At 38.5% G+C, this 15,906-nt stretch overlaps 1 protein-coding gene and 1 long non-coding RNA gene across 3 annotated transcripts in view; one reads left to right on the forward strand and one right to left on the reverse strand.

Moving 5' to 3' along the window:
- Nucleotides 1-1,321: 1,321 nt before the first annotated feature.
- Nucleotides 1,322-15,906, forward strand: part of LOC311443045 — a 41,097-nt gene continuing 26,512 nt past the window's right edge. Inside the window, exon 1 of the long non-coding RNA XR_014697040.1 lies at nucleotides 1,322-1,378. This is a non-coding gene — a long non-coding RNA (uncharacterized lncRNA). The remainder of the gene's footprint in view (nucleotides 1,379-15,906) is intronic.
- Nucleotides 11,081-15,906, reverse strand: part of AQP9 (aquaporin 9) — a 29,316-nt gene continuing 24,490 nt past the window's right edge. For both annotated transcript variants that reach the window (XM_084532894.1, XM_084532895.1), the window contains exon 6: nucleotides 11,081-14,762. In XM_084532894.1, the coding sequence (XP_084389020.1) occupies nucleotides 14,606-14,762 (157 nt within the window). In that variant the 3' untranslated portion in view covers nucleotides 11,081-14,605. The remainder of the gene's footprint in view (nucleotides 14,763-15,906) is intronic.

The following is a 15,906-nucleotide window of genomic DNA, read 5'->3' on the forward strand; positions in this document are numbered from 1 at the left end:
TTTATGCTAAGCCTGAGGACAAATCCTATTCAGCAAATAATTGTAAGTAAACATTTTAAGTCAGGTTGATGTAAAGTTGAAACTATACCTTGTTGACTTGAAGCTTTGGCCAGATTTTTGAGTAGATTCAGAGGCCAGAATCCACATCGAATGCTGCAGATACTGTGCTGATTTACTTGCCTCTGGCCTGTGGAATGTGATTCTTTGAAGGAATGACAATCCACCATGCAGACCTGCTGCCTCTCTGCGATGTTTCAGTGATGTCTGACACAAGGCTTTGTAGACTGCTCCCAGGTTTTGTAATAGGACAGCTCCCTTTTGCACAGTGTGTATGGTTTTCCCCACTGCAGATATGCAAAGCTTTGACAAAGCATTTCTCCGCTTGGCACTTACATTCAGCATAATGCAGCCCAGCATCTTTGCCCAGAAAGTGGCACAGCAGCATCAGGAAGTAACCATGGCTAGGGATACAGAGGATTTAGAAACTACCACTTGCCTGTTTTTTCTCCGCCTCTGATGAAATGCTTTGGGTGAAATAGCTTATTCTACATTGACATATTTTTGCCAGCTACTTGCATCAACTTGAAGTTTAACAGTTCGCATATTATTTGCCTGCATGGTCAGGCAACAAAAGCTCTAATGGATGTGCACTTTAACCAAAGTGATAACCAACTTCCTGTGCGATGAGACTGGTAGGTAGCATCATGTTTTGATCAAGTGATATTCGGACAGAACAAGCCACTGCAAGTGGATTTGGGGGACTGAGCTGCCCCATGTGTAATGTCCCATTCCAATAGCAGAATTGCTTGAGAATCACAGGATTCCCTGAGACAACAAGACTGAGGTCCTAAGTTAGTGTTTGTATCATAACATTCCTCTTAAATAGGCCATGTGATGGCAGCAAGGAAGGAGGGTTGTTCTTTGATTGCAGGCACTGCTATGGCCGTCTGCAGATGTTAGTTTTCAGGGAAGGAAACTTCCATGGAAATGAGCTAAGCTCGCCGAGAGGGCATTTGCTCTCTGATCCTGGTTGTGATACGGGTGCACAGCTGAGAAGTGCGATATGCCAGAGGACAGTAATTAGGGTTAAGCCTTCAGTTGCTTTATCAAGAATTAGAAATAGTAGCAACAAGCAACAGCGTGTTTTTACTTCTTGAACACAAAAGTTACCTCAGGGTAGCCCAGCCCCCAAAGTGGGGCAAAGCAGTGGTGTCAGCATGGTGTTCCACCTTGGCCAATTAACTTCAGCATCAGGTGAAGTTAATGAGCCCCCACTGAAGCCTCATTAATGTGTCTGTATGCCTTCTAGGGCTCCCCCACTGCTATCTTGTATTAGATGCATGAAAGTGTGATCTTTGGAGAACTGCAGCTTCCTAAGGTAACAAATCCTGATCAACTGTTCTAGGACGCAGGAGCCTGTGTCAACTACTCAAAGTATCTAGCAGAGCTACTTTAGAGTTTTTTTTTTGTGTGTGTGTTTGATTTTTCTTTCCTTTCTTCAAATCATACAGTTGTTTCAAATCCTTTTGGTCAACAGCTCATCTTCTTTTCTTTGCCTTTTGGTACACGTGGCTGATCAGCTCTAAAAGAGCTGAGAGGAGGTCTCCTGTATTCATCAAACAGTTGCCAAATCTGATGAGGGCATCTGCAATGCTTTGTGTTTCCCTGTATTTGTATGCTCTAAGAGCTTTTCCAAAATACAGGGCAGCTTTTGGGTTCCATTTCATCATAAGTAATCACAATTTGAGTGATCACCGTCTCTCTCCGCTATTCCTGTGGACTTTCACTTTCTGAGGCATGCATCCTTGTTGTGACTTGCCTACCAGGATATGGGCAGCCCCAAGACTGAAGAGACATCTGTGATTTCTTCTTGGATGTGCTGTCAGATAAAAGGTATGCCTTTTGAAAAATAATCAGCACCTGGACTACTTCGTTGTTATTTAAAGACCTGATCCCAGTTTTTGATGAATTTTTCATTTTAAAGGCAGTAGGCTTTTGGTGGCCTAGATTTTAGAGGAATTTGAGAGTAGACTACAGGCTATTTTTATTTTTTTTTGTAATGAAATTCAAACTGTGAAAGGAAATACGAATTTTTATCACTTGTATCTCAAAACTGAATTGCCAAGATTTTATAATATATGTGCATCTTTTGGTTTTGTGCTCGTAAGGAGCTGAACATTATAATGAAATTACAATCTTGAGAGTATTGGGTATTTTTCCAGATGGGGGAAGATGAATATGGTATTTGAAAGTGTCTTGGAGGAGATCAAGTATGGTTTACATATATATGAGGGAATAAGAAACCTGTGTCAAGATTATTTGCAACATGTTTCACTGAGAATAAATACACCAAGTCACCAAATCTTTATGGATTAATGTTTATTTTAAAAGTATAAATTATTTTCAGAAAGAGTGCTATCTGCTAAGGGTTAGCTGGTAAAGAATGTCTACCTTTGTTTATAATTTTCTAAATATGGATTGTTAATAGAAGTGCAGGCAACTCCTTCAAATAGCGGACAACTCCAAATAGTTTGACCGAAGCACGTTATTCTAATGGCCTATTTACTGCTGATAGTGTTGGTTATTATTGTGAAATAAAAATGTTAAATATTGACTATGTATGACATAATTATTGATGACAACATGTATGGCCAAATCAAAATAATCTAGTGTGAAATGATTGATTACTCACCCATGAAACATGTGAATCCCTCAGAAAATGCAGTTATCCTGGTAAGTATTGAGACGGAGAAAGGAGATACGTACATTTAGCTGTGCCCCTAGAGAAAACCTGAGCCCAAACTCACTGAATTCAGAGGGCTCACTTTCAGGGGGAATCAAGGCCTAAATTAATGCACTGCTTTACTTCCTCTAGTGAGACTGGACCTCATCAATTAATCATGACAGCAGTTCAAAACCACAACCACCTGACAGGTTCCAAATGAATGGGGAGATTTTTAGGAATTAAAATTCCAATTTATGTTTTGGATTTGGAAATATGCTCAGTCCATTTGGTATGACTCAAGATTTAGAGCATTTTGAAGTATGTTTTCATTTTCTTCTGGGAACTTCAAACAGTGGATAAGTTTATTTTTATACATTTACAGAGTTTAGGGAATTTTGGAGTATGTTTTCATACTCTTATGTGTACTTCATACCATGAATATGTTTGCTTTCACTCACTGTTATTAAAGCTGAGATGGATTTGTGTGAGCATGATTTGATTTGAGTTTTAAGCCTTTCTCTGAACATTATGCAAAGCAAAAAGAACTTCTGGAACACAAATATGCAGATTGTATTTTAATATTATTTTCAGCTATCCTGGGAACTCATTAATTTCTCGTTATATCTTTGGTCTAAACATAATTTTATATTAAGTAATTAAGCAATGAACTTTCTATCCTGTTTCTCATAATGACGTGCTTATGTATACATAATTTTATATTGGTAAATGCTACTGTGCAAACATTGCTCTGATTAAAATTCATTAGTTGATAAAAGAAATTACAATGACAAGAAATTTGTGGTCCCATAAGATCAAATGTTGTTTTGTAGCATCGCTAGGCAATGTACTAACACTATACATTTTATGGATCTTTCACTATTTGTCTATCCAATTAGCCTATTTTTGATTGTAGGGTAATCAACACTTTTCATAAGTTTCCATTTTCATAGTGCTCCTAACAGTGTTCTCTACCAGGGTAGAGAACATACAGCCCAAGTTATCTCTTCGTATTACCTAGGTCTCACATAACTTTTATTTTATTTGATCTCTCCAAGTTATTGTCTTTTGCTTGGTCAAGATATTCAATTCTTTGTCTCCTGAATTTGCTTTTTGAAACTTTTTGTCCTCAATGATGTACTGTTCACATTTTCTTCTTCTGTTGCAAAGCTTCTTCGATATTGAGAAGATAGAGAAATGATAAATGGAAAAAATATTAAATTAAGGAAAAGGTTAAAAAACTGTGTGGTACCCCTCTTTCCCCCCCCCCCCCCCCCCCCCAAAAAAAAAAAAAAAAAGAGTCAAAGTTGTCACACTTAAAGTATTCTATTTTTGAAAATTGAATAGGAAAATACTCTGTTTTCATCCTGGAACTTTCTAATAAATCAGAAAATGTTATTTTAGATGAAGATCCAGTTTTAACACACATCATCTAGTCGATGCCAAAATTTTAGCATAAATATCATTTTAGCAGTCATTTGTCCATATACTTCAATCATGCCAACAGCTTGTTTTATACCTGCAAAGCTTCCTTACTATTTTATATCTATTTCTGAGTATGGACACACACATAAACATCACTCAGGGTTCATAATAAAATGTTGTTGTTGTTGTTTTTTGAATAAATATCTTGAGGAAAAGAGTTGTGTCTAGGCTTCCAGAACTTGAATGCTAAAATCAGAATGTCTTTGCAATTTGTCTGCAATTATTACATATTGCCTAACCCTCACTGCTATGGCCTGCACCTTTCTCCACCATGTTGTGGAGAGCTTGTTTTTGTATTATTCAGGACACTGAAGTCATTTTAAGGGGCTACTCTTGTTTTGTTTTGTTTGAGCAAATCCCTCTCTTTAATGTTTTAGCTTCTAAAACTGCAACAGGGGAAAAAAATAGTTATCCCTTAGGAAAGTCTCAGACGTTGACTAAGGAGTAAGCTGCTACATCAGATCCTTGCTGACATGAGATATTCCAACCTGTTATTTCAATAATAAGCAGTTCCTTTGTAGCTCCAGCAGCTGGCAGCTTGTGCTGTAATGGAAGCACCCCGCTCCCCCTGCAGCCTTTCACATAAAAAGGTAGCTGTTATTTCCTATCTTAAAAAATCCTCCAGAACTGGTGACACTTTTTTTTTTTTTTAAATAAGTACAACAAATAACCTAAAAATAGAACTGTAGATGGAATGTGAGCTACTTAGGATGGATTAATGTGTTTATTAAAAATCTAGGGATTTGGGATAGTCTTGTGAGATACACATGACCTTTCTATGATACTCCCCAGAGATACTAGTCATACTGTCCGAGAGTAGTATAAAGTCATTCTGCCTCATGCAAAAAATATAATTTAGGGCACTTGGAGTCTGGTAATGGAATATGGACATAGAAGTCCTGCTCAAAACGTTGTTTCACATATTCCACAGCTGTCAAATACTGCAGTTATTGATATAATTATTGCAAGGGACTTCTCCCTTTGGATACAAATAAGTTTTGTGCTTTCATTGCTAAATATAAATAATTCATTTCTGCTTTTGATAAGTTTGTGCTGAATTTCTCTCTGCACAAAAAAGGACCAGAATCTGCCTCTGAAACTCTGTGCATGGAGTATGGTGATCTCAGTTACTAGAAACATATCTCGTCATAAAAAGCAGCCACCAGTCTCAGCATTCATTGGATTATTGTATTATTAGCAGTCTCAGCAGAGAGGTCAAGGATTGCAGAAATGGTGTAGGGAAAGCTATCTCCCCCTACAATAAAAGCCGCTGAGTTCATGGTTGAGGCCTGTTGCAGAGCAGCATGGAGAAGGTGCACTTCATATTATCATCTCCAGTACTACAGGGACTCATCGTTGTGCTTGGCATCATACAAACACCGAACAAAAAAAGTCTGTGCCTAGACCTTAAGGTCTCATAACCATGTTCCATCTGGGCAGAGAGGATCTAAGTGCTCTAAATCTGGCATCTCCTATCTGCCTCACATTTGCTTGCTTTGTTTCAGACTTACACTGCTGCTGACTACAGAAGCCACCTCTGTAAAAATAGTGGAATCAACTGATCTTGCTCTTACAAATTAATTCTTAACAAGCTGTTAACATTTGAAAAATGTTCAAATTAAGACAAGCAAACAGCTTAATAAAGTCAGATATGGTCCATGTATTTCAAGATCAGGCAGCTAAATAATATTTCTTAAAAAAATATTGTGATCTTGACATACTCACACACTTACTGTGTATATTTTACATCAAGATAATATACATGTATATCTGCAGCACTTAGATCGCTGTGTCAATGTCTTCAAAAATTATATAGTAAATAATGGTAAGAAAGAGCTTCCTATACAAATAAAACGTGTTTTAAATATAAACTTTTTTTTTTTTTTTTAAATCCACCGGTGAGTATAGGACTGGTTATTGAAATTTAGAAGAGCTGTGGCTTTTGATACACAACTGGCAAAGTATTCCAGGTGCTGTTGCAGTGCTGATGTTCTGAAAAAGAATGGGCTCTTCAAAGTGTGGCCTTCTACCAGGAACTGCTCTTTGCCAGGTAAATGCTTATGGCAGCAGCCTCAGCAACTTCCATTCACCTCAGCCCTGCATTTGGAACTTGCCTTGGTCAAAGGTGCTCAGCAGAGGAATCATGTTCCTGAAGTACCTCCTTATGCTGTCATCAGCAATGTTATATTTGCTATAACAGATTTTTATTTTTTTTCTGCCTCAGCTTTTATCTGACCCTTATTGTAGAACAACTGGACACTGCAAGCCTCTTAGGTGGGCTGGCCATCCTCTTCCTTTCCCAGCAGTGAAGCTGAGGTACCATTATGGCCTTTATGTTAGGCTTTTTTGCTTCTGTTAAAGCTGTCCTACAGAATATAGGGCTGTTCTGGCAGGGAAAATCTTCCCCAAACCACTGAAGCAGTAGGAAGGCTTGTGAGATCAAGCCTTCAGGGTCTTCCTTAACAGAGCAGCTGCAGTTTTCCAGAAGCCCAGTGCATAATGGGTTGCTCGTCTGTGGTTAGACACCATATGCATGGAATCAGGAGCTTCCATGTATACACCAAAGCTGCTTTTTATTTAAAAATAAAAAATAAATCAGAAGATCTGGAACTTCAACACATCTAGAAGCACCAAGAAAAGTGATGACAGAAACAAAAATCTATAACGAGAGGCTGAGATGTTACAAAGCCATTAAGGAAAAAATAAGTTTTTAAAGCAAAGCAAACTGTAAAGCAAAAAATACTTAAGTATTTTTGAGCATGGTTATTTTGGTCATGATAATGTTTAAACGCTTTCAAAAAGGCTTAGATCATAGGACTTCTCTTACAACTTTTCTATAAACTGTACCCGTTCCCTCCTTGGGGATGGAGTAAAGTTTCTATATCTGAAGATACATTTTTCCACAATGGCTGTGCCCCAAAAATTACTTTTTATAATTTATATGGGATATATGTTTGTCTCTAGCTTTCAATTTTCTAGTGAAAATACCTGAAATAAGATGTACAAATAAGAACTGTGCTAGCCTTAAACACTTTCAATGCAGCACCTGGAACACAAGCTGGTTCTTACCGATTTATGCATCCCATCCTGTGGCAGAGACTGCAGTCAGAGTGTAGCAAACACTGTAGAAACTCCAGTTTCCCAGGGTCCATCCTCTATACCAAATCACAATCCACCAACACCTGTGTAGGTCTCTTGTTCTAGGGACTACCCTGGGGGACGTCCAGGCCTACGTACTTTTGATGTTCCTTAGGGAGATGATTACTGCCCTGTCAGGTTGCTGTACGCAACGTGGCTGATCAAAGGGAGGGAAGAAGAGTATCACTGAAAAGAGTGTCACTGCCAGATGAGTTGCTGAAAGCCCAATGTACATTTGGAACTTGCATGGAACTGTCTGCATTTTGAAATATGCCTGAAATCCCTCCTCCCCAATTTTTTTTCATTCTTCTTCATGGAAACAGAACATTGTGGGTAAGGGCTGATGCTCAAGGGGTGCAAAAGACTGGTGGCACACAGTTGAGACAGGAGCCATGGAGAGAGAAAAAGAGGCCTGCTGCCAGTTGTATTAATAAAAAACAGATTAAAGACTTGGAGGAAGAAGAAAAGGATACAGCTCTACTTGCAGGCAGGATAACTATTTTAGGTAGATTTTTGTCCTTTGTTTTAAAGCTGTACTGTTTAGTTTCTTATGTGCTATAATTTCAAGGAACCACCTGCAATAGCAAATGAGGTTTATACTGGCTTCCAGCGTCCCATAGCTTTTAGCATTGTCTTGTGACAGAGCAGATTGAAATGTCTGTGTTCACATCCTTATTTTGTTCAGCCATAATATTTTCATTTCTGTTTTCTTGGATTGGGAGCTTTTGAAGTGCTAGTGGTGTTTGCATATGCATTTATAAATGGCCCGTGTCTTTGAAGTATTCTTCTGTGAGCAGCCTGGAGGTGTGAAGACTTTGCTTCTGAGTCAAGGTTTGTGTCTGTCATTCTTGAAGACTTGCAAGAGCAGCCCTTGCACTTGCTTTATCCCCTGGGATTACGTGGCAGTCTAGCACCTGGATTCACATCTCCTCGTTTACTTGTGTTTGATAGCTGTTCTTCAGTGCCTGTATCTTCAAAAACCTGTGTTGTTTCAATCGCCTGAAAAACATAAAACCACTGGGGATTTATACATACATGAGATGAAATGCTGCACTGTAGCCAAATGGGCTTTCTTCCTTAGATGTCAGAATGGTTATGTAAAAGAAGTTTTCTGCAGTGTATAAGCATCAGTTGCCAATATTTTGAACATCTGAAACAGCAGCACTCAAAATGCTGTCATCTGCCTGATGGAAATGAAGATAGAACAATCTTGGGTTTGGTACTGTGCAGTTCTAATGCAGAGAGCCTTACTGCCTCTTTTGAGGGGTTGGAGCAGAGTTCACAGAGCTGGAAATTAATTCAGGGAAGTTACTATTTCCCTCTCTCCCACTGAGATTTGTTTTTTGTTTGTTTGTATTTTTGTTGTTGTTGTTGATGTTTTTTCACTAACCTGAAAATGTTCAAATACATTTTGCTCCTTTACTATGGAAAACAACATGGTTACAGTTCAGTCCTTTTCTCAAATATCATATTTCTGAAGTCCATTTAATAGGTATTGATGAAACACCCGACCCTAATTTAGTAGTGTTTGCTGCCAACCACATGCTGCTTCTTTGGCTTTATGTTTGTTATTCGATGCCCTGGTCATGCTATGGAAAGTGTTGCATCTGTTCTGTTTTGGTTGATACTGGTCAGTTCCTTCCATTTCAATGCTGACTTCCCAAATCTTAATATATTCCTTGCTTTGTTGCTTGTTCATTCAGAACTCTGTTAACATGTGGAAGGCAGGCAAGGTTTCATGAGAAGAGTCAACCACTGAAAGAGAGTACTGTTATTTCCAAGGATACGGAAAATATTCTTCACCTGTTAGGCTATTATGTGTCAAATGCTGAGAAAATAATAGTATTAATGAGTCCAAACTGGTCCTTCTGATAATACTGAGAATGTCTGAATTTCTGTTCAATTTCTATTCAAGATAGACCCAAGTTTTCTAATAGGTGAACAAAGAGACAATCTTCTGATCTTCATACTGTGGTTGCCTCTTTCCTTTGGTGTTCCCCAGTAAAATCTTCAGTATTTCCTGAAGTAACCAGGCTTTACGAGCCTTTTGGATGATCTTTCCCCAAAAGGGCTTGCTTTGTTTCACCAGCTTTTGAACTTCTATTATCCCTTTATTATCCCTTTATTGGTTGGTGTAGTGCCTAATTGAATCCTCCCTCTTGATTTCTGGATGGTTGGAGCAATGTTTGTAAAGCTCGATTTCCAACAATTTAAAGCAGGGTGCTCAGCCCCTAGGCAGGTCAGAGGGACAGCACTAATCTGTCCTTCCATCATGGGAAAGGAGCTAGCTGGGTCATCTGGCTGGAAGCTTTAAGGGGATGGCTTAAGGTGCTGTAATATTTACATTCCCTCTCTTAGTAACATCAGGAAGCTGGGGTTCAGAAAAGAGAGAAAAAATGGCATACATGTCTAATGTCTAGCTTTATACCACATGGATTTCTTTACTATTTGATCTAAATATATAAAGAAACACCAATGGCTATTTATCTACTACCTCTCCTCTGATGCTATGCCCTAAGAGTGTGCAAATAAGCAGAAATACACTCACAGTGCAGTAAGTGTAAATTTTTATAACAAGATGCAGGTGCAAACTAGAAGATAAAAAAAAAAAAAAAAAATCCAAACTTTTAACTGCTTTGCAGAGAATATTTATTTCCTGGATGATCTTGTACAATTTTTAAAGCCTTCTTCTTTCAAAGTGCTCTTAAAAATAGCGCGTTTGAAACAAATGATCTATTATGCAATAACAATTGTGCTAAACAGAAAAAGAGCAGCTGTTACTGGAAGTTGCACTTAATTGTTGTATTTTCCAGCATAAGGTTGCTTGGTGGGAACAGTGTGGGGGAAAAATGCAAGCAATTGCCAAAAACCAAGCACGTGAGGTGAAACTTGAATTTGCTCTCATGAGAACTTCCTAAGATTCGTAAGTGGCTGAGAGAAGCATGCTGTATTTAAATCTCTGGAGATTACTGTATAGAGACAGAGCAGAGCAGGCAGTGTTGGCCAGAAAAAGAGAGGAGAATGTAGAAAATCAGAAGGACTGTTGGGAAGGTAAGAGCCATCAGGATGGATGGAGGATAAAATGCCTGTTGCCACTTCATTTTTTTTTCTTTTGTGGCTTCCTGAGTAAATTTGAAGCTCCTTAATCGTTCTCTCTCCTTTCATCCCCACAGAACGGTTTTATTTTTATTATTATTTTACTTTTAAATGAAAGGAGCAAAGCACATCTCTGTAACAAATATTAATCTTTGCAGAGTAGAAATCAGATAAATTAACTTGGGGCATTTTGTAAACAGTGTAGGCGAAATTTTGGTGTGATATATGCATGCCTTAAAAGCAGTCTCCAAAGTAGGACTTAAGCAAAATAGCCCCCTAGGCTCTGGCTGTCGTCAGACTGCTGGGAAAGCCGTGGCAGAGGGCACCCCCAGGCAGGAGCAGGAGAAGGTCCAGAGGCGAGGGCTTGCATGGGTGCCTCCTGGCCCAGCGGTGGCCATTACTCACTCGTGAGCATTTCTGTGCTTTGGCACTGCTCTGACCCACAAAATCTGCCACAGGGGGTCCGTGCTCTGGGAACGCAGCTTGTTAGTCAATGTGTTCTTGCAGCACGAGGCTGTAAAACATTGTGGGTTGTAACAGGCAGCTATTTATTTCTTAATATGTCCTTAGATGCCAGAGGGGAGATTTTTTATTTATTTATTTATTTGGTTACAAAAATAAAAATAGTACTGGAATGTATTTATTAGGGAATGACTGTATTTATTTTGAACACCACCACATTCATCCAAATCCACAGTCAAAACTACAAGAAAGTACAGTTTCCACAATGCTCCAAGCTTGATTCTCCAAACACCTATATTGCCCCCATTGTGAATAATTCCACTGGCTTCTGTGAAAAAGCATGCAGTAGCCAACCTTTCACCCAGTGCTATTTGCAGGATCACTCTCCAAATTACTTCAGTACTAAGTTTAGCTCCAGAGAACAAACACATTGCCCAAAAAAGAACAAATGCAAACTGAAAATTGAGCAATGCTCTGAAAATGATTTTTTTCAACATTAGTATGATCAAGTTTGATTACTATTAATTCATTAACCACCATATATTACATCTGGAAAATCTGTTTCTTGTTGCCAACTGTGTTACATTGGTTCAGTATGAGTGTGACCACTGAATATCAGTCGATATTAGAAAATTGTACAGTTTATGCAAATTAACAATCATTTTGTTCTTTGCACAAAACCGATCTTGATGTCTGCAAAAGCTTAGAGTATGAGATGATAATTGTTCCCATTTTATTATGGAGATACTGGTCATGGCTCCATAGTTAAGACTCAGCTGAGTTTTGTCCCTGAAGCAGGAATTCATCCGTGTTGCTAAAAATGAAAATCACCACCTCTGAGGTAGATCTGTAACACCTTCTTCCTGAATAAAATTCTGGCCTTTGTAAAGGCAAGACGAACTGCAATATTGGTACCATGCATTTTCAAAGAATTTTTGAACATATGTGATGATAAATTAAAGTTTTAAAATGAGTTCTTTAAGCAAACACAATTGACAACAACTTGATCGGAGCATATTTTTGATACTGCTGTGCTGTCATACCAATGTGTCACCACTTACAACTGGCATGTTGATCATTTTAGACAAGTAGATGTAATTTATACGGTAATTTGCAGCATAGGAATGGCCTAAGTAGGAGAAACAAGATTTAATGTTGATTTACAGGCAGAACCTGTTCTAATCAGAAGAACTTTGAGAAAACGTAGACCTCGGCCAACAGCCACACAGCAAGTGTGGGCTGGTCACTCGGTGTGTCGTATAACCAAACCATCCCTTTCTCATTCCTGACCGGTACTGTGCATGTGAAGCCTACTGACTGCAAAATTCTCGCACAGTAAGCGATAAAACCTGCCTCTACCATTTTGGATAAAAAACAACGTCGGCAGTTTCTTCTGGTTAATTGGCTATTTGTCTCTTTGTATTTTCATGCACAGATATTTCATGTGAGGTGTTGGCATTAGTGGAAGAGCAAGGGCCTTTCAGATCCAGGGCAGCCTCTGCCTGTTCCTACCTTCATAAACTCTGCTCAGACACAGGTGGCTGGCAGTCACTTAGGGCAGCTACTGTCAGACACCACCAACACACAAGAGTGCCCTCTGCAATGGGGAGTAAAAGGAGTTTCAGTCTGCAACAGAACAGGTCAGAATCACTTTTACACACCAATTGGTTTTACGTAGTGCAGTGTATAGAGGAGAGATGAACCTGCTTGTATGTGCTGTCAATATAAAGCCTACAGTTATGAATAACTGCGACATTGTCTTGATTCTCCGGTGTGATCTCCTCAGATAAACAGAGAACTGATTCTGTGGACCTTCCTCTTTTGTTATCGTGGTTCTCCAAATAATCCTACCTTTTCATATTCAGCTGCATTATATAGCTATATAAATTTTTAACCCATGTCAGAGAAAGGGTAAATCAAATCAGCATTTTGCACAAGGTTGGTACAGTGCCTGGGAAACCTAAATTCATTACAGTTCTGCAAGTTTTCTTCAAAAACACCATTAAAACGGGAACTATACTCCCTGAAGTATATAGCATCATCTGACTTAGAGATGCAGCAAGCAAAGCTTTGCCTGACCTGCTAATTCTATCCCTCTGCTGCCATGAATTCAGTGTGGCACACCAGGGAGCGTGATAAAGACACACAGTGACACGGGCATGACCTGCCCAAACGCTACGGCTAATTCTGACAACAATATTCTTCCAAATCACTTCTGTGGATACCTCACTGAATTGCACAGGCTGTTACTGACAACACGAAGGGTTCCTTCCTTCAGGAGTGAGATCAGAAAACAGTGTGGAATTCTAGGGAGCAGAGCTGTAGGAATCCAAAGGGAATAGGACCTAAAATGAGTGCATTGAAGAGTTACCTTGAAGTTTTGCCTTGAAAATAGCTCAGGAGCATCATTGACTAGGGTGTCTATTTATTCATGATCACCACCACCAACCATGCACATGTATATACGTATATATGTAGGTATGTATATTAGAAATGAACTTTGAATTTATTGGATGCATTCAATTCACAATGCTTAAGCAGAAATAATTTCATTTTTCAAAGTTGAAGCTTGACTACAGTCCTGAAATAGCATCAGCTAAGTATTTAGGAAGCAGCATATGCCCAACTACTTCCGTTTAGCCAGAGAGAACCCATGCTTCAGAAATGTAATGTGGAGCTGACGCTTGATGAGGAATTCAGATCTAGGAATAGGTCTGAGACCAGTTTCTAATTTTAATTACTGCTACCTAAATAAAAATTATTCTCAGTAAGCAGATGAAATCCCCCCACGTAGATCATCAGCAGCAGAGGGCCTCTTAAAAGCTTGTTCAGACACAGTCCATGTGCTAACTTATACACAGCACAAGCCTCTGTTGCTGGCCCATCTCCACAGGAATGGAACTTAGAAAGCACAGCAGGAGAGACTCAGACTAATATTCTAGGTTAGGTTTTTAATATTGGATAACAAAAAGGTCAAGTAAATTGTTTTAAAATAACTGGATGTTATTGCCATGAAGAGCCTGTGCAGAAGTACAGCTTTATCTTTTTGGTGTTGAACTTGTAACACTTTTTTTTTTTTTTTTATCATTCATGTTCATATTTTGAATTACTAAACCTCATCACTGATGAGCTAACTCCTTACTGTTCAACCAGTAGCGGCATAAAGATTTAGTAAAACTACTTCGATTGATGTTTAGGCAATTCAGGTATGGCTTTTTTTTTTTTTTTTTCAGACAAGGCATTCTTAAATAATGGCTACAAGAAGTGAGATGTGCTCTTAATTCATTAATTCAGCACTGAACCAATTAACTATCTTTGCATGCAGTTTCATAACAATCTCATTTATTTTCAGTTAATTAGGCAGCATGGTTAAGATCATCTGTGCTGAATTAACAGGTCAGTGTATCATCTCACTACAATTTCATCTAGGAGATAACTGGATCTGAAAACTGTATGAAAGAAGCAAAAATTTATACCTCCCTTCATAATATAATTCTCTAATTTGAATGTGATCGGCCCTATGTTTCATGAAAAGAAGTCAGTTTGTAACTTGTTTTCTACACAAATTTTCTGTTTTGAAATGTGAATATCTAATTGAGGCATATGGGTTTTATAAAATGGTCCAAACAATCATTTGCATAGAAAAATGATACAACATAACAAGAAAGAAAATTCTTCATTTCTTACTACATGTTTGTCAATTCAGTTTGTCAATTCATATTTATCGTATACATCATTTTCTTCTCCTGGATGAGTGTCTGAGTGATGAATTTCAATAAAAATGATATAGGTAATAGCTCCAAGTACTCCTCCCAGCATAGGTGCAACTATAGGGACCCACCACCAATTATTTCCAGCCCTGTAAGAAATAAACAAGAATTATCATTATCCATTACTCTAGTTAGTGCCCTACATTTTATTTGGCAATGAAGAAATATGTCATAGACCTTTCTGTTTTGTCTCAAATGTCTTTAAACGTGTGACATCCCTGTCTGTCCTGCCCATATTGTGAATGAAATACTAAGTAATAACGACCAGGGGCACAGGTCTAAGTACTGTACGTGCACCTTAGAAAATAAGGCCTCTTTACTGCATGGCTGTTTGGGGGACAGGTGATAATTTCTCCCTTGTGGAAAACAGACTTCATTGACTTGCAATGAAATGAACTGGGATATATTTATTGCACAGCAATCCTGAATGATGCTATTGCCAGATGCTCATGAATGGGTTTTCAGAAGTGATTAATGCAATGCATGTTGCAGTAATGGGTTATCTCATCTGCATGGAGATCTGCACGTTCAGGCCTGCAATAGTATGTGCGGTGTTCCTCTTGGCAACCTATAATAGATTACACTCGATTCCAATGTGTTTGCCTTGAGGAATGTAATAAAATGCACAGACTGTAAAGTACTTGAAAAAAATACTTGACTAGAATGGTCAAGATTCAAATTTCATGATGTAGTGTCCTCTCTGTGTTTAAAATGTGGGATCGTTCGGTAAGAGGTAAACAAGTATTCACAAGTTTTATACACCTACAAATTGACTTTTCGTAAAACTGCTGTGCTCAGTTAAAAAGTCCAGCAGAATAATATTGGTTCCAATGAAATGTTTAAATTCACTTTGCACAATTGATAAGATTTATTTTAAAATGTGTAGAACCATTCTATGATTTAGAAACACTTTTTAAGAAAGAAGTCCACCATTAAAAGGTATAAAATCAATACATAACAGCCTCTTTCAACAAGCACAAGTCTCCTGCATAATTGCTCTCCCTTTCCTGGAGGCTGTCATTCAGACAGTAACTTGCTGACTAGTGCTTTTGGAGCACAGGCTTTCTTAACTGTACTGCTGCATGAAGGTGTTTTGATTCAATAGCATGCTGGATTAATTCAACGTCTGAGCCTGCAGTGAAAACCCAGCCACCTCAATTTCATGCACATTGAAAATGGAGAAGTGACTTTTTTTTTTCCTCCCAGAAATACCAAGGCACAAATTCATCTGTG

The sequence above is a fragment of the Aythya ferina genome (assembly GCF_964211825.1).
Source record: "Aythya ferina genome assembly, chromosome: 11".
NCBI lineage: Eukaryota > Metazoa > Chordata > Aves > Anseriformes > Anatidae > Aythya > Aythya ferina.